This window comes from Lissotriton vulgaris, chromosome 2_2 (assembly GCF_964263255.1).
Source record: "Lissotriton vulgaris chromosome 2_2, aLisVul1.2, whole genome shotgun sequence".
Taxonomy (NCBI): domain Eukaryota; kingdom Metazoa; phylum Chordata; class Amphibia; order Caudata; family Salamandridae; genus Lissotriton; species Lissotriton vulgaris.
In genome coordinates, this window is record NC_141688.1 from 165,902,533 (window position 1) to 165,918,838 (window position 16,306).

General features: G+C 41.6%; 1 protein-coding gene across 2 annotated transcripts in view; it reads left to right on the forward strand.

Annotated features, from left to right (window-relative positions):
* Nucleotides 1-16,306, forward strand: part of LUZP2 (leucine zipper protein 2) — a 1,380,972-nt gene that overhangs the window by 1,358,444 nt on the left and 6,222 nt on the right. For both annotated transcript variants that reach the window (XM_086959880.1, XM_086959879.1), the window contains exon 11: nucleotides 14,469-14,549. In XM_086959880.1, the coding sequence (XP_086816006.1) occupies nucleotides 14,469-14,549 (81 nt within the window). The remainder of the gene's footprint in view (nucleotides 1-14,468; nucleotides 14,550-16,306) is intronic.

Here is a 16,306-nt window from a genome sequence, read left to right on the forward strand (position 1 = left end):
GTATTTGCAGCCATTCTTTTTTTTGTGTTGAGGTTATATATAGCACAACCTTGACCCGGAGGTACTGGAGCGATTTCATAAGCCCTAGGTATGTTACACAGGGACACATTCATTGTTTGGTAGGCACACGGAGATTAGATGTCCATCTGCTGCTTGTGTTGAAATTCAAGTAGTGTTTCCGAATCTCCATCCTCCTGTTGTTTGTCCACTCTGCCCCCACAACAAAAAAAGATAAAACAAACAAACATTAGAACAAACAGGAAAAAGTTGGCAGCAATGCAAGGACAAAAAACTAGAATACATTTTTTATGTTAATTCTTTTTTAATAGGTTCTTTCTGTTGTATATAATGTCTTCTTGGGTATATATAGCATAACAAAAATACACATCACGCTTTTTTATTATAACGTTTCAACATACTGCACAGAAGCAACGCTACTCTACAGTATAGTTTAAACACATTCGCAAAGTCAATAACTCAGGCTAAACACGTCTAAGGTCCCAAAGGCGAGACCAATTGGCATTGCCAATACTTGTTTTTTTGGGGGGCAGAGAAAGAGCCCCCTTGCAATTCACATACCTTTTGACTTGCATTTTTTTTTTTACTATAGAATCATTCACTGCAACTTTGGAAGCATGTAGGTTTATAAGCTTTTAAAAACAGTATTGAGTTCAAATATTTTAGGCATGATATTTTATGGCATCCAGTATTTGCAACTGTGTGATTTTTACAATGTACTTACGTACTTGAATAATAGATGTTGCCTTTTCACGCATAACAGTGCCTTATATTAAGCTTCCAAAGGCATTGGTAGCCTGAACTGTACATGCATAATGAAGAAGTGTTGACATCTTTGGAAAAGCGGACTAACTTTTGTTAGTTACTGAACTTGTATGGCTTAGGCTCACGCTTATTTCAGATGCTCTGATAATTTCTTTGAACTTTCCTTGAGTGACATTTGCGTGTACGTGTGTCACTGGGTAAAGGTCTGTGGGTATCTTTTCATGCATGTTTCTCTGTGTGTCACAGTTTTAGGAGATTTTCTAAAAACACACAAGGTAGATGTGCAGAGAGCCTCACACAGAACGAAGGACATTGCATTCTATTTCATTTTCATTCAAATGAGTGTGACCGGACACAAAGGCCCACATGCATCACGCACTTTTTCATTCGCAAACGGTGCGATTCCTTAAAATCGGCCGTTTGCGAATGCAAAAGTGCTTTTTGGGATGCATGAAGCAATTTTAGAATTTGCAACATTGTTGCGAGTTCTAAAATTGCGGGTGCTTTTAAGAAGTCGCAGATGTGCGACTTCTTAAAAGCAATGCATCATCACTTTGACAAGTGAAAATTCGCACTTAGGGTTCCAAATTTACCGAGTGGTTGAACCACTCGGTAAATTTGGAAAAAGTGTTTAAAATGCTTAAAATGTTATTTTTTCAACATTCATGTTACGGACACAGATGTCCTTAGGACATGTGTGTGTGCAACATGATGCGAAAAATACATTTCAGGGGTGCATGGGGGGGTCCTTTGGACCCCCCCCTGCACCCATGAAATTTTCTAAGTGCCACTCGCAATTTGCATTGACTCCTATGGGCCTTTTGGCCCATAGGAATCAATGGAAATTGCGAAAATTAACTTAAGAATTCGGTATTTCTTTGGGATTCGGTAAAAAATGCGATTTTTACCGAATCACAAAGAAATACCGAAAAAAATGATGCATAGCATTTTGCATTTCCTAAATAGCGATTCCTTAATTTTCGCTATTTAAGAAATGCAAAATCCTACATTGATGCATGTGGGCCAAAGTCAAGGAAACCGCATTCGATTTGATGAAAGGTGTGCAAAGTCAGTGAAGAAAACAGCTTTTGTAATAGACTGTCTAAGTTGAGATTGGGTATCAAAGTGGGTGAGTGGCATTGAGTGGCATGTGTACAGTTCATCCATAGAATATAGATCAGGGTTCAGGAGTACATTGAACAGTGAAGTACAAAAATTCTTGTTCTTCGGATCTAACCAGTAGGGAGTATGTTTCTCACTGGGCAGGTACATAATACATTCCTCAGAAATAAGATCATGAATAAGAAGAACTCTCAATTAAACCCACAAATTCCTGAAAATGTGCTAGACTCGGCTTTTTTGCATTGCCACTCTTCAGCTTTTCACATTTTTTTGCGATAGTTGTGCTGGCGTTTGGACTCTGGATGGGCTATGTGCTCTGACTCCCAGAGTGGAAGCAAAAGTGGCTAAACACAAATTGCATCTACAACATTGAAGTAAGGCCACAGTAATTAGGCAAAAGAAATGCAACAGTTAATTGTCATATATGGACCGCATTATATTTTTACACCACCCTCTTGTGTGAATGGAAATATGTTTATCCCTACTACCCTGAGGCTTGAGTATTTGCAGTACATAAGTTGGATATGCTAAATGCTAAGATCATTATTTCCCTACAGTGACAATCTACAAAGTATGATACACTCTATAAAGGCTCCTGTCGCTTTTCTGATGGGGAAGCCCTGTTTAGGTCGAGCATTCGAGAACACTTGTATATAATTAGTACATACTTATATGTGTATGTACTTTGTGGGGTCTGGAGATTAGCTCTGGGACTTGTTTGCTTCTGCTTAGGGAGATTTTCTTCTGTTCAACTGCCTCTATTTAACTGTCTTGATAGAAAACGACCAGTAGAGGTCAGTAAAATACCAGAATTGCTTTCTGCTGAGTACATTCTTATTTTATTTTTCTGGCAACTGCCTCTATTTTACTTTCTTGATAGAAACCGCCCAGCAGAGATCAGTAAAATACTAGAATCACTTTAGCATTCTCTAGATTCCAGTCCATAGAAATTGTCTTCCACGAGCACCCGTAGACAATAATATTTTTTTCAAATCTTGTATTTGCAGTGATATGACCAGCGAAGGCCCTGATTTTATATTAAAAACAGAGCTTTTGACTGTATCATTTGAGTTTGAGTTTGAGTTTTAAAATACTTGTAAAGCGCTCATACACCTGCGGTTTCTTGGCGCTACAACTAACAAGGTCCAGGGCTAAAAGAAGGGGGGAAACTGCTGGGGATTTAGTCAAAAGACTTTGTGAACAAGTGGGCCTTGAGGTGTTTACGAAATTGAGGGTACAGAGTGATGGATCGGAGTTCCAGGGGAAGGGAGTTCCAGAGTATCGGGGCAAGGGTGGCAAATTTCTAGCCTCCCCACTTCTTTGTCCGGTAGCGTGGGATAGTGAGGAGGGACTGGGAAGACGAGCGAAGTTCCCTGGTGGGTACGTAGGGGGTGATCTCCGAGGAGATGAATGCTGGTGCCAGGCCCAGACGGGCCAAGAAGGTGATGGAGGCGAGCTTGAATTGGATCCGGGCTCGCACAGGGAGCCAGTGTAGGGATTTCAAGAGGGGGGAGGAACGGTGAAATTTAGGAAGATTGAATACCAGGTGGGCCGCCTGGTTTTGTATCTGCTGCAAATGCCGTAAGCTGTATGCAGGGATACCTGCATATAGGGCGTTGCCGTAGTCCAGGCGGGACACCACCATGGCTAAGATGATAAGTTTAAGAGCAGAGAAAGTGAAGAAACGGGACACCCTGCGTATAGTGCGCAGTGAAAGAAAAGAGGAAGATACCACAGAGCTAACCTGGGAGTGAAGGGTGAGTTGAGAATTGAGTTTTATGCCGAGGGTTTTGACAGAGGTAGTGGGTTCAGGAGAGGGGCCAAGAGAAGAGGGCCAGAAGAGAGAGGACCAGGGGCTGGATGAACCACCCGGCAACACCAGCTCGGTCTTATCGGGGTTGAGTTTAAGATGGTTGTGGTTCATCCAGTCCCGGATATGGAGCATGACAGATTGGAAATTAAGGACAGAAGAGGGAGAAGAGGAGAGGTTGAAGACAAGCTGGAGATCATCCGCATAATTAAATACGGCGACCTCCATTTGTTGAAGAGAAAAGATAAGAGGGGCGACATAGAGATTGAACAAGAGGGGGGAAAGAGAGGAGCCTTGGGGGACCCCGCACTGAACTTTCCGGACGTCCGCTGTAAAGTCACCCAGGCGGACGGCCTGGGTGCGGTCGCTCAGGAAGGAGGATAGCCAGACCAGAGCAGCCCCCCCGATCCCCGCCGCCCTGACACGGGAAAGCAAGATGGAATGATCCACTGTGTCAAAGGCGGCTGAGAGATCGAGGAGCACTAAGGCCTGGCGCTGGCTGGTATCCATACCCTCCCTGAGGTTGTCTAAGACCGAGATGACAACGGACTCCGTGGAGTGTGCGGGCGGAAGCCGGCCTGGCGGGGAGCGAGAGCTCCATGAGTCTCTCCAAAGGAGCTCAGAGCGAAGGTGACATGGCGCTCGAGCACCTTTGCCAGAAAAGGTAGAAGGGAAATGGGTCGGAAATTGGCAGGGACAGAAGGATCTGCCCCAGGTTTTTTCAGAATCGGCACGATAACCGCGGACTTCAGGGGGGGTGGTACCACACCTTGAGCCAGAGAACTGTTGAGGAGATGAAGGGGGGGATCCGGGCAGGTAACAAAGATATGGCGGAGAATGTGAGCAGGACAGGGGTCAAGTGGAGAGCCAGATTTAACCAAGGGTACTAAGGAGGACAGGGCTTCCTTAGATATGGGGGGGAGGGCAGTGAATTGTCCCTTGGGAGGGGGACATTGGAGGTCAACAAAGGAGGGAGAAGGGGGCGGGATGTTGGCTTTAATGGTCACAATTTTGTGGATGAAGTAGTTGTTGAGGGAGTGGCAGAGTTCCTCGGAGAGGGCGGTCTTGAGAGTTGTTCTGTCAGAGAACGCCAGGTTATGGACAATCGTAAAGATCTCCTTAGGCTGGTTTTCTGCGGCAAGGATTTTGGAGGAGAAGTAGGCGGTTTTGGCCTCCAAGATGTCTTTTTTATACTGGGTAAGGATGTTGGTGTACTCCAGTCTTAGAGTGGGGCAATAATTTCTCCTCCAGGCCCGCTCCGCGCGACGTACAGTAAGTTTGGTGGCCTTAAGCTCTACGTTGAACCACCGGTTGGCATCCTTATCACGCTTGGAGGTAATACGTTTGAGCGGGGCAACAGAGTCACTGCCAGCGGAGAGCCACTGATCTATGGCCTCAACCTGGGAAAGGGTGGAAAGGCCCTGTAGGGAAGGGAGGGAGGTGATAAGAAGGGAAGAAAGGTCATCCGGAATGACACGGCCCCATGCTCGGACGCAGGTGTTTTTGGGGCGAGGGGGCTTGGCTGGGGGGTGAATGGGTAGGGAAAAAGATATCAGGTGGTGGTCGGACCACGTGCAGGGCGAAATAGAGAGGGATTCCACAGGACAGTTCAGGGACCAGATCTGGTCTAGCGTGTGACCTTTGATGTGGGTGGGGGAGTGGACATGGGGGGTGAAGTTGAGGGATTGGAGGGTTTCAGAAAATTCCTTTGAGGACGAACATTCAGCTGGGTCGGAGGGCCAGAAGTTGAAGTCGCCGAGGAGTAGGATCGAAGAGTTATTGACTGTGATGGTGGCTAAGACTTCCAAGAAGTCAGAGAGAAACTGTAAAGGGGATTGAGGAGGACGGTAAGTGAGAAAACAGGTCAAAAACATTTCCCACTGATAGGCAGTATTTCTCTCCATGTGTTCTCATACCTGGGATGTCAGTCATTTTGGTGCTTACTTTCCCTCCATGTTAAAGAACAGTAGATGTTTCAGCACCCAGGCTAATGTGCTACATAGCTAAATGCATTTAAGGTCCCAAAGGCGAGACCGATTGCATTGCAAATGCTTGTTTTAATTAAAGGGTTTTCGTCACATATTGGGTTAGGGAATAAAACAAAGTTAATAAATGGTTTTTTAATATTTATTAACTATATAGTTTTGTGTAAAGAAAGAATTGTGATGCTCATATAAAGCTTTCTTTGTAAAAACCTATATAGCACTTCCTGGATGTTTTAGCAATATTCAATTCAGTTCTACGGTGCTTGCCTACTGACAGTGGGTGCCCTTGATGAGATGTGTACTACTTCTCTGGCAGTAGAAATGAAGGTGCCACTGGGAGCAGGAAGGCTGGAAGGGTAATAACTGGGCAGATAGCAAGTAATGAGGGAGCTGAGAGTGGAAAGAAACATATTTGATATCGCAAAGGGTCAAGCTAGGTTTCATCCTTCTTACAAATTCACAGTAAATATCGATTTACCTAAAGAAGACATATATACTGGGTGTCGGGAACACTAACCTTCTAATCCAAATCAAATTTATTTCTTTATTTATTGTGAGTTTTGTAACGATCAAACATGACCCCTGTGCATTCTTGCACACTTTTTTGCATCTACCCTCTACATCAATCAACTAGAAAGTATTGTTGTGGAAAGCTGGTCATGATGCGGTCTATGTTGGACGTCATCCAATTCCTGCTCTATTGTATGCGGACAATACAGTTTTAATGCCAGAACAGCATTGGGTCTTCAACACTTATTAACTTCCTTTGTGGCTTTTTGGATTCTTTGGATTTAAGTCTGAGACTGAAAAAATAGACGCTTTAAATCTCAAGTTTTAAAGGTGAATAACAATATTATTAGTAATGTTAACTCGCATCCATATCCAAGTTAGTTATTTGATTCTGTGGGAACCTGGTCTTCTCTTTTATCTTCTAGATCAATGATTTTTATAAGATCATTCTCTTCTACTTTTGATTTTGCTGCCACACCCTTCAATAGATCCTTTGCACTTGCTTTAAAGATTTATGAGGCAAAATGTGTCTATTGCTACCTATTGAAGCAATTTCTGGGGGTACACTGATTTTTCACCCTCCAAACTATGGAAAACTAATGTTTGAGGAAATTGTTATTTCTCCCAAAGAGCTATGTCTCTTTCGTGGTTCATGAAAAGTTAGGTTTTGATTTCCTTACTGACATTGGCTACAGGCATCCCTTGTTACAGTGGATCTCAGTTTGGCTTAAGCTAAAAGGCAAGTTAAACCACTTTATATTAAAGAACTGTCTTGTTTTGAATGGATGTAACAGAATTTCCTAGCTCACTTTGTCAAGAGAACATTTACTAAATTAAGGCGACATTTAATTTTCAATGACCCACATAAGCTTGTGAATGCAGACTGCCATTGGACTAAGAAAGCTTTTATGGATTTATTCAAGTCCATAGGGAAAGCTTAGAGTTAGCTAAACCATCTCTTAGATCTCATGTTCTGTTGTTAACCTCGCCAACGATCGAATCTTACTTAAACTTAGGCCTTTTTGGAACACTATAGCTTCACACCAGCGACAGGATCTTTGGATTTGTGGCGCTGATTGAGGACTCTCTATCGACAATGATTGCATACTAATATGGTGAAGTTGAATTTGAACACTGGTATAGATATTTAGTTCCATTAATAGAGGTTAGGAAGTTGTATTGGCCAAAGAGATTTATACATCTTGTAGATTTAGGTGATAGAAAATAACCCCGAAAAGAGATGAGATGGAATGTAACCCAGTTGCCAATGTGACAGGAATATCATGTTGAGAAAAGGATTCTATCCTAAATTGTGAGCCCTGAAGAAGCAGCTTGGAATCCCGGGAAAGATCTGCTGGCTGAGACTGGTTATTTAGATCTGGGTTTTAATTTAATTCACTTATAGACTATGAATAGAACTAAATTTGAAAATCACAATTTTGTATTTGTATTTCCTCTAAATAAAATGTGAGTAACAACTTGATGTATGAGTATGAATTGAGCTTCCAAAACTTTTTATAAAGATTAGACCTAGGACTGCCTTCTCATCATAGCTTTTTAGTGACTAGATTTAGACCTAATATGATACATCATTTGTTGGCAGGTTGGTAAAAAGATTATTTTCCGCAACCTTGTCATGGTGATCTTGTTTCGAAACAGGACCCTATGCATTTTATAAAGTTTTGTCCTTTTACAGATGGAGTTCTGTCTCTGGCTTCTAAGGAGGAATGTAGGGAATCCATCAAGGAATACCACCGCGATATCATCTTGGAAAAAAAATCCTATTTCGCAAGAAGAATCGAGGAAGCGACTAACTCTTGTAAAGAAATGTTCCTGATAGTTAAGGAATTTACCTCTCCTTCTCTGTGTATGCCGAAGAGTTCTCACTCTGAAAGCTGGGTTTCTGAGTTAGCGGACTTTTTCGCAAGCAAAATCAAAACCATCCAGGCCTCCTTCTCATCACTGGGTGCGGCGGCTGCTCAGGATGCGACGCTGCCCCCTCCGATCCCAATTGAGGAGAACATGACTCTCTCATGTTTCCCTCCCCTCTCCCTACAAGCCTCTCTGGACCTCCTCACGCAACTAAAGTCTGGTTCCCCTTTGGATCCTTGTCCGGCGAAATTCTGCGCCAAAGTCACACATGTAATCAACCCCTTAGTTAACCCGGTGCTTAACTTATCCCTCAGTACAGGGGTGGTCCCTCAGGCCTGGAAACAGGCCTTTATCGTGCCAATCCTGAAGAAGCCCAATCTGGACCCCACGGCCCATGCCAAATACAGGCCTATCTCCCTTTTGCCGACTATCGCAAAGATTGCGGAGAAACACGCTCACCTGACTCTTTCAAATTTCCTAGAGGCTAATAACCTCCTGCATCAGTCACAGTCCGGTTTCCGGTCCAACGTGAGTACTGAGACAGCGTTGCTGGAAGTCACGGAGTCCATCAAACAAATCTTGGACTCTGGGGGCAAGGCAACGCTAGTAATGTTAGATCTGTCAGCAGCTTTTGACACCGTCCCCCGCGGCCGTCTCCTTTCAAGACTCCAGGAGATTGGTCTTAGGGGGATGGTGTATAGTTGGTTTGAGTCTTTTTAGCTGACCGCCAACAAACGGTCTGGGCCCCACCTTTTTCAGCCACGGTGCCGTCATTGGAGGTAGGAGTTCCCAGGGCTCAATTCTGAGCCCGACTCTTTTTAACATCTATATGGCCCCTCTGGCGGCACTGGCAGAGTCCCATGGAGCCCGGATCGTGTCATACGCTGACGACACCCAGCTTCTCTTCGCATGTAACAGAAACTCAGACTTTGATGGGGAGAGCATCCGTGATTGTCTCGAGGCTGTATTCCAATGGTTCCAGCAGAACAGCCTTAAGTGCAATTCCGACAAGTCGGAGGTGCTTTTCTTTGGGTGTACTTCGGACCCGAATTGGAAGTCTTGGTGGCCGGCGGCCATGTTTCCCCCCTCCGTAGCCTCAATGGTAGCCAAGAATCTGGGAGTGCAGGTTGACACTGATCTTTCCCTGAAACCGTAGGTGCTTGGCCTAGTGGGTAAATGCTTTGGCCTCCTGAAAATGCTCAGGGAATTCCTTCCCCTTCTGTCTCTGGACCATAGAAGAATTACTGTACAGGCACTGATAGGCCCCCGGTTGGACTACGCCAACGTGCTTTAACTTGGCCTCCCGTATTTCCTCCTAACGCTTCTGCAAATTGTCCAAAATTCTGCATTGTGTGCAATATTTGGCCTCCATAGGAGATTGAGTGCCAGTGACCTTTTAAAATCCCTGCACTGGCTGCCAATCAGAAAGCGCATTACCTTCAAAGCGCTCACTTTGGCTTTCAAGGCTCTTCATGACACTGGCGCCCAGTACATCAGCAAACGGATGGAGTACTACCAGCCATCTAGGGCACTCAGGTCAGCCTCTCTGGCCTTTGCCGCTGTTCCAGCTATCATGCTGGCCCAGTGTGGCGGCCGCTCTTTCCAACGTTTGGCACCACAGTTGTGGAATGCTCTGCCTCTGTCTCTGAGGACTAATGTCAACCTTCTGGCATTTAGTAAGAATCTTAAATCATGGCTGTTTGTTAAGTAGTTTCTTTCCGGCCTGGCTCTCCCGCTCCGTACCGCTTTGGGTTTTTCTAGCACCGGGACACTCCTCGTAGTAGCTGAGCGCTATATAAAACAAATTTTAACATAATATAACATAACATGTGAACTTGTGTGAAAATGTATTATTCAATTGCTAAAAGAGAAGCACATTACTCAGGTTAAACCCACCTTGATGAACTTTCAAATGCTTTTAGATCCACGTACATGCTACCATCTGCTAGGGTGGGTTGAGGACTTTGAATGATCTTTTATGATGTACTGTAGATTTTATTTTGTTATAATATGATATTGTATGGAAAAGTATTAGCATATTGGGTATTTTACTAATGTTGTATTTTATTGTTACAAAATTGGTTTATCCTTTATGGTTTAATCAAAAAAAATAATAAAGAAAGCTTTTGATGAGCCAGGGCTATGGAGATCCTTACAGAATAAACAAAGACAAAGTTGTAGGAAGGATAGATATGCTTGGTTCAACAGTTATTTGTTTTGAACAACAAGAGCACTTATAATATAGAACAGTGGTCCCCAAGTATCTCATTTGAACAAAGGTAAGATGTGCAATGAAAACACTGTTAGAATTAAATGCTCATGTTATGTCATGTTATGTTATTTAAGCTTGTATAGTGCACGGTTGCCCTAGGGTGTCCTGGGGCTGAGCAAACCTGCTGATTATCAGTGATGGGGATCTTACTGTGAGAAAAGCCAAGTTGTCAGCCCCCTTCTGAAGGAAAGGAGATCTGCTGAGTTCCTCAAATTGAACTGGAGCTTATTCCATGCCTTAGAAGCACACGTGATGAAACTTCTGCCTCCCCAACTGGCCCTTTTATTCTAGGGAACTAGGACTTGTTTCGCTCCAGTGGACCGAAGGTTCCTTGCGGGAACATACCATTTGAATTTTTGCCTTAGATGTTTGGGGCCGATTCCATTGAGGGCTTTAAAAGCCATGCAGAGGGCCTTAAAGCGTACTCTTAGCTTCATAGGGAGCCAGTGTAGTTGTTTTAACTCCTTCTTTACAGAGACCGATTTGGCATTCTGGCTGCAGCATTTCTCTGCAATTTGAAGCCTGTTAACATGCTGTTTTTGGGCATGTATACATCATCTTCCAGCAGTCCTTTTGTCCCTGTAAGTAGCCTATTTAATATAATAATTAAATATATTATCCAAGAGTTGTCAGAATAATAGTATCTCAAAAAGGTGTGCTGAGTGTCCCCAGTGAAAAAAATAACTACAAGGAAAGAGCAATATATATCAGTGAAGAAATAACAAGTGTGCTTTAAAAAAACAACCCACATTTTATTATATAGTTGCAGGCAAACATATATCTGTAGACTGACTAAATCCTGACTGCCAGCAAGTTTGTTGCTTGTGGTTTTGTTAACAGCATTTAGACCCTACTGGTAACGTCAGGGTTTTATCAGAAGGGGAAGATATAAGGGACATTCTAGAACCAGGGTGACTTAGAATAACATTGGTCCCAAGGCAATCATCCAGTAATTTTGCCTGGATACAATTGTATGCAGGTGAGGCTAAATAGTGTAAGCACCAAGCTGGATATAAAAAGGAAAGCCTTATGGATTGAATGACATGAGTGCAGAGTAGGCAGCAAAAAGGAAATTAGCCTGTTGCTACAAGAGCATAAGACAAGCATTACTCTCCTTGTGTTGCCAATATTCAACTGCAAACTAGGGGAAGAGTGCTGGTGTGAGTATCAGAAGTAGGCATATTCCTCGTCAACTTTGAGCCAGGTACAGCAGGAGACAACAGACTAGCACAGTAAGAGTGAATCGTCACTGTCTCCCTATGGAATATACAAAGTCAATATATGGGTGGAAAGAAAAAAGAAACAGAAAAGTGATTGCTACAGAGTAAAATTCAATACCTGTTCTAATTACATAATTTTTTCCTTTTTGAACCGAAGTTAGTCTATACTCTTTTAGGCCGGAGAGGAAGGTTACAGACACTGGGACCATTTTTTTGTGAAGGAGCTAGAATAGGATCTCTCTTTCTTGTATCCAGTGGACTGTAGGAGTAGTCAGTTTGGGTTTGTCAGGGAAATTGCAGATTGCTTGCCGAGGCCTTTTAGGGTCCCATAAACAAGCTCTTTGTGGGTGATACAAGATACTTTTAAGATGCAATGTGCTGTGATTAATACTTCTGTTATTCTCCCTGTCTACAGTCAACCATACACAATGACTATATGCTGGCTAACCACAGACCCAGGAAAAGAGGTTTGGGATAAGAGAAAAAATAAATAAAATGAAATTAAAAATACACTGGCTTTTCCTATTTAACTCTGCTGGTGCTAAATGCCCATCCCCAATACTGGATATCTACAGACATGACTTCATTGTGATATGGAGTCATCATTACTTGATTGTAGAAAATACATATCTACAGATTATCTCTATGTCCTAGATTCTAGCTGTTTAAATGAAATGCTCCCATTCCTCAAACTGGAGCATACTCTAGTTCTCTGCAATTATTGTTTTTAAATCTTTGAGTTAGATCCTACATGTTTCTTCAACAAGGCAAGGCCTTTCTGTGTATATATAAACTTTTACTCCATTGTACAGATAAACATTAAAGGGGCATTATGTGACAAACATTCAGCGTATTATGTAGCTCATACTAATACCAAATAATAATTTCCCTTAACACTCCATTCAACCTCTAAACTCATAACAACTGTATTGTGTATAAAGATACAGTCTTTGCATTGAATCAGATCCTTTCCATCCCTCCACCTAGATAGGATCAAAATAAGTAAAAATGATATACGTGTTTTATTCTTCAAGGTAGTTCAGAGTAACTACTTCCATCGGTCAAAGTTTGCTTTGAACGATGCTTCAAATCTTCAGAATGGTTCTCAATATGCTGCGTCAGGCTCCCAAACTTGAATTCAAAGAAAAACAAGTAATGTCCAAGGCCTCACTGTATCAACAATATATCTCAGTTGCCTATCAGGGACCAGTGAACCATGAGGAAACCTATACTAGATACACCAACAATGGCTGATGCCATTTACAAACAACGTGAGGGTTCAGAGGATTAATGGGCAGTGCAGTTTATGTTTAGGTGCAGATGCAGTGTACTTCCTTGAGGACACAATGTTATTTGCCTAATAATGGAATACACTTAGCATGATTAAATTAAAATACTGCACCTGCACACCTGCAATACGCTGCACACAATCCAAGGGTCATAATGTTCAGATCTGCCTAAAGCTTCTTTCGCTTCTTAATTTGGGGGAACCCTTATTCTATTACAGTTAGAGGTGTTTGGCAAGGGTGGTTCTTCGTATGCATATAGCATGCCCTAGGCGAGGTTTTAGATCTCAGTTCCTGGAGAAAGGTACAGCCATTTTGAACAAAGGATTCTGGTATCATGTACAAGAAGACAAACATAAGCGTCTGTAATATTGAGATTGGTGGGCTATGGAAATGAAGATAAGAATAGAACTAAGAATATAATTTTATTCGAAGGTGTCACCACTTCGTAGTTAGTGTGCATTATACAAACATACATCCCACTATCAGATTCTCTGAGCACTACTTGTCATGCTGAAGAGACAGAGGTTCTTTGTGGTCTTGCCTGTGAAAAAGGCTGAAGTGTGGCCCACATCCCAACTACCACCCTGGGACAAGAACTGGTCTGCAGGATCAGGTAGTCGGCATAATATTTTGCCTTAGGAAGAGAAAGGCCTGAAGCAGTGTTGCACCTTCTGTGGGATAACAGTCTGCCCAGTTGGGCATGGACTGAACTAGACCTTGTGGGATTCATCGCTGTAGAGAGACTTGAACTCACACCTTTCCATGTAGGGTAAACCAGGCATGGTTGTTACAGCACATTCAAGAGAGGGACCCTCTAGAGCATGGTTAGGAGAACAATAGCTCTATAGAAAAGATGCAACATATTTCAATCAATCACCAGTGAGGGTCTCAAGGCGCTACTGGGTGGGGAGGGGCTGAAGACATAGATGGCTAAAGCCTCCTTTCTTGACCCACTGGGACATTTTGAAAAATAAATCTGTGACTAAAGAGGGCATTAAGAGAAAGAGAGTAATGGTGTAAATCAATGGTGCTGAGAACCCACCAGTCTGTCATTATCCATCTTCTATTTAGAGTGAGGCAAAGAGCTGGGTTTCTGACAGCACAACCTTAGATAGACCTAATGTTGGAAACCCCTGGGCTGACAGCCCATATACCACAGCACAATATGGTCATAGTCACATTAATCTTGTATTATTTAGGCCAGGTCGACTATTTTTATGCATGGTTGTCATGGGCAAAGACATCAGAGAAATCACTCAATTGCTTCCACACAAAAGGTGAAAAGGTCCTCACCCCAGGGTCATTGATGTTTTGTATATTTGGAACAAACTCTTGCATCAGCAGTTTCCAGATGTGAATTGAAAAGAAAACAATTAAATGTATCATTGCAAAGCTGCAGCAATATGTTTATGGTGTGGTTTGGTACATACACTGTCAAATTGAACATTGGTTTAATGTAGAGTGCCATCCTACACACTTGTTTCTTTTTTAATTTATCATCTATTGAGTTGACATTTGCTATAAGCGGGCAGTTGCCAAATTCGCTTTGTGCAGTGTGCAGTTGTTTTGAAACATATAAATTATGCAGATTGCTTCTCTACACAGGTTGGAACGAGGTGTATTTTGAACAATAATAATGCTTCCTCAACGAATACCAAGGATGGGTCGACTGATTTAAGCATTCAGGTTTGTCTTTATATGCTTGAATTGGATTGTTAACCTATAAACATACCTCCAAAACTGTAGAAACTGGATTTTCACTGTAGCTTTACAATATGGGGCTGTTCCCATTTAAAAAACATTGGACACTGAATATTTCACATGTAAATGTATTTTGTTCAGGGATAATCTTGACGGAAGAAACAATTTCATTGATACATTGATAGGATTGATAAAGCTGGTAGTTCTTCTAAAGAACTGTTTTGAATATTAAAATGAATTACAAATACGCATGCCTGTACATCTATCTTTCCTGCCTCACAATCTCTGTGTGACGCCCTTGCAGATTACTTTGAGAGGAAAATCAATAATATTTTTCAGAATTTTTGTGAATAAACAACTATCCTCTTACCTGAATGAACATCTTTTTTTGGATCCCATGCAATCTGACTTTAGGAGTTTTCACAGCAAGGAAATGATTCGGGATTCCACCAGATTATCTCTAGACGCCGGCCTCCTGGGGATGTTAGTGTTAGTTCGCTTGTCACATTTGATACGGTCTCTCATTCCATCCTGGTGCATAGACTCTATGAGATAGGTATCCACAGAAAAACTTTGAGTTGGCTTAAACATTTCTTGGATAATAGGACCCAGATGGTTTCTCTTGACTCTTTCAAATCTGGGACTATGATGTTGGACGAGGGGTTCTCTCTGGAATCTCTGACAGAATATCGAGAGACAGGATATTGACAGACAAAATATCGACGCTGGAATATCGAAGGCAAGTATATCGACACCCTATCTACAACATGGTAATTACAAAAATATCGAAACTAAAATATTGATGTGAAAAATATTGTAATTAAAAATATCGGGGTTTTTTTGGTTATTAAAAAAAGAAATATAAAGTAAATAATACTTTTATATAATCTAAACTTATGTAAAAATATTTTAGAATGTTTAAAATGAAAAAATAATACATATTTAATGTTAAACATTTAATTAAAATTAAACATACAATATGTAATATATATTTAATTAATTATAATATTTAATTTTTTTTATTAATTTAAAAATATTAACAAATACTATAAATTACAAATACATCAACACTCATAAATATTAACATAAATATTAAATATTTATATTTAATACATAAAAACAATGAAATATACTTTCAATATTAAAAAAATTAATTTAACACAACATTATGTAACATAATAAAAATATTATAAAATACATAAATAAATATAAATTATATTGGAGAGAGTAAGGCAAAAAATTACTATTCAAACTCCATAGGGTGTAACAGTAGGGAAAGTGTTGAGTAGCGGATAGGTAAAAATTACTATTCCCACTACAATGAGTGCAACATTAGGGAAAGCGTTGGATAGCGTAAGGGGAAAAATTACTATTCCAACTCCAAAGGGTGCAACAGTAGGGAAAGCGTTGGATAGTGTTAAGGTAAAATTATTATTCCCACTCCAGAGAGTGCAACAGTAGGGAAAGCATTGGATAGCGGGTGGGTAAACTTTACTATTCCCACTCCAGTGAGTGCAACAGTAGTGAAAGCGTTGGATAGCGTACGGGTAAAAATTACTATTCCCACTCCAGTGGGTGCAACAGTAGGGAAAGTGTTGGATAGCGGGTAGGTAAAAATGACTATTCCCACTCCAATGAGTGCAACATTAGGGAAAACGTTGGATAGCGTAAGGGTAAAAATTATTATTCCAACTCCAAAGGGTGCAACAGTAGGGAAAGCATTGGATAGTGTAGGGAGAATA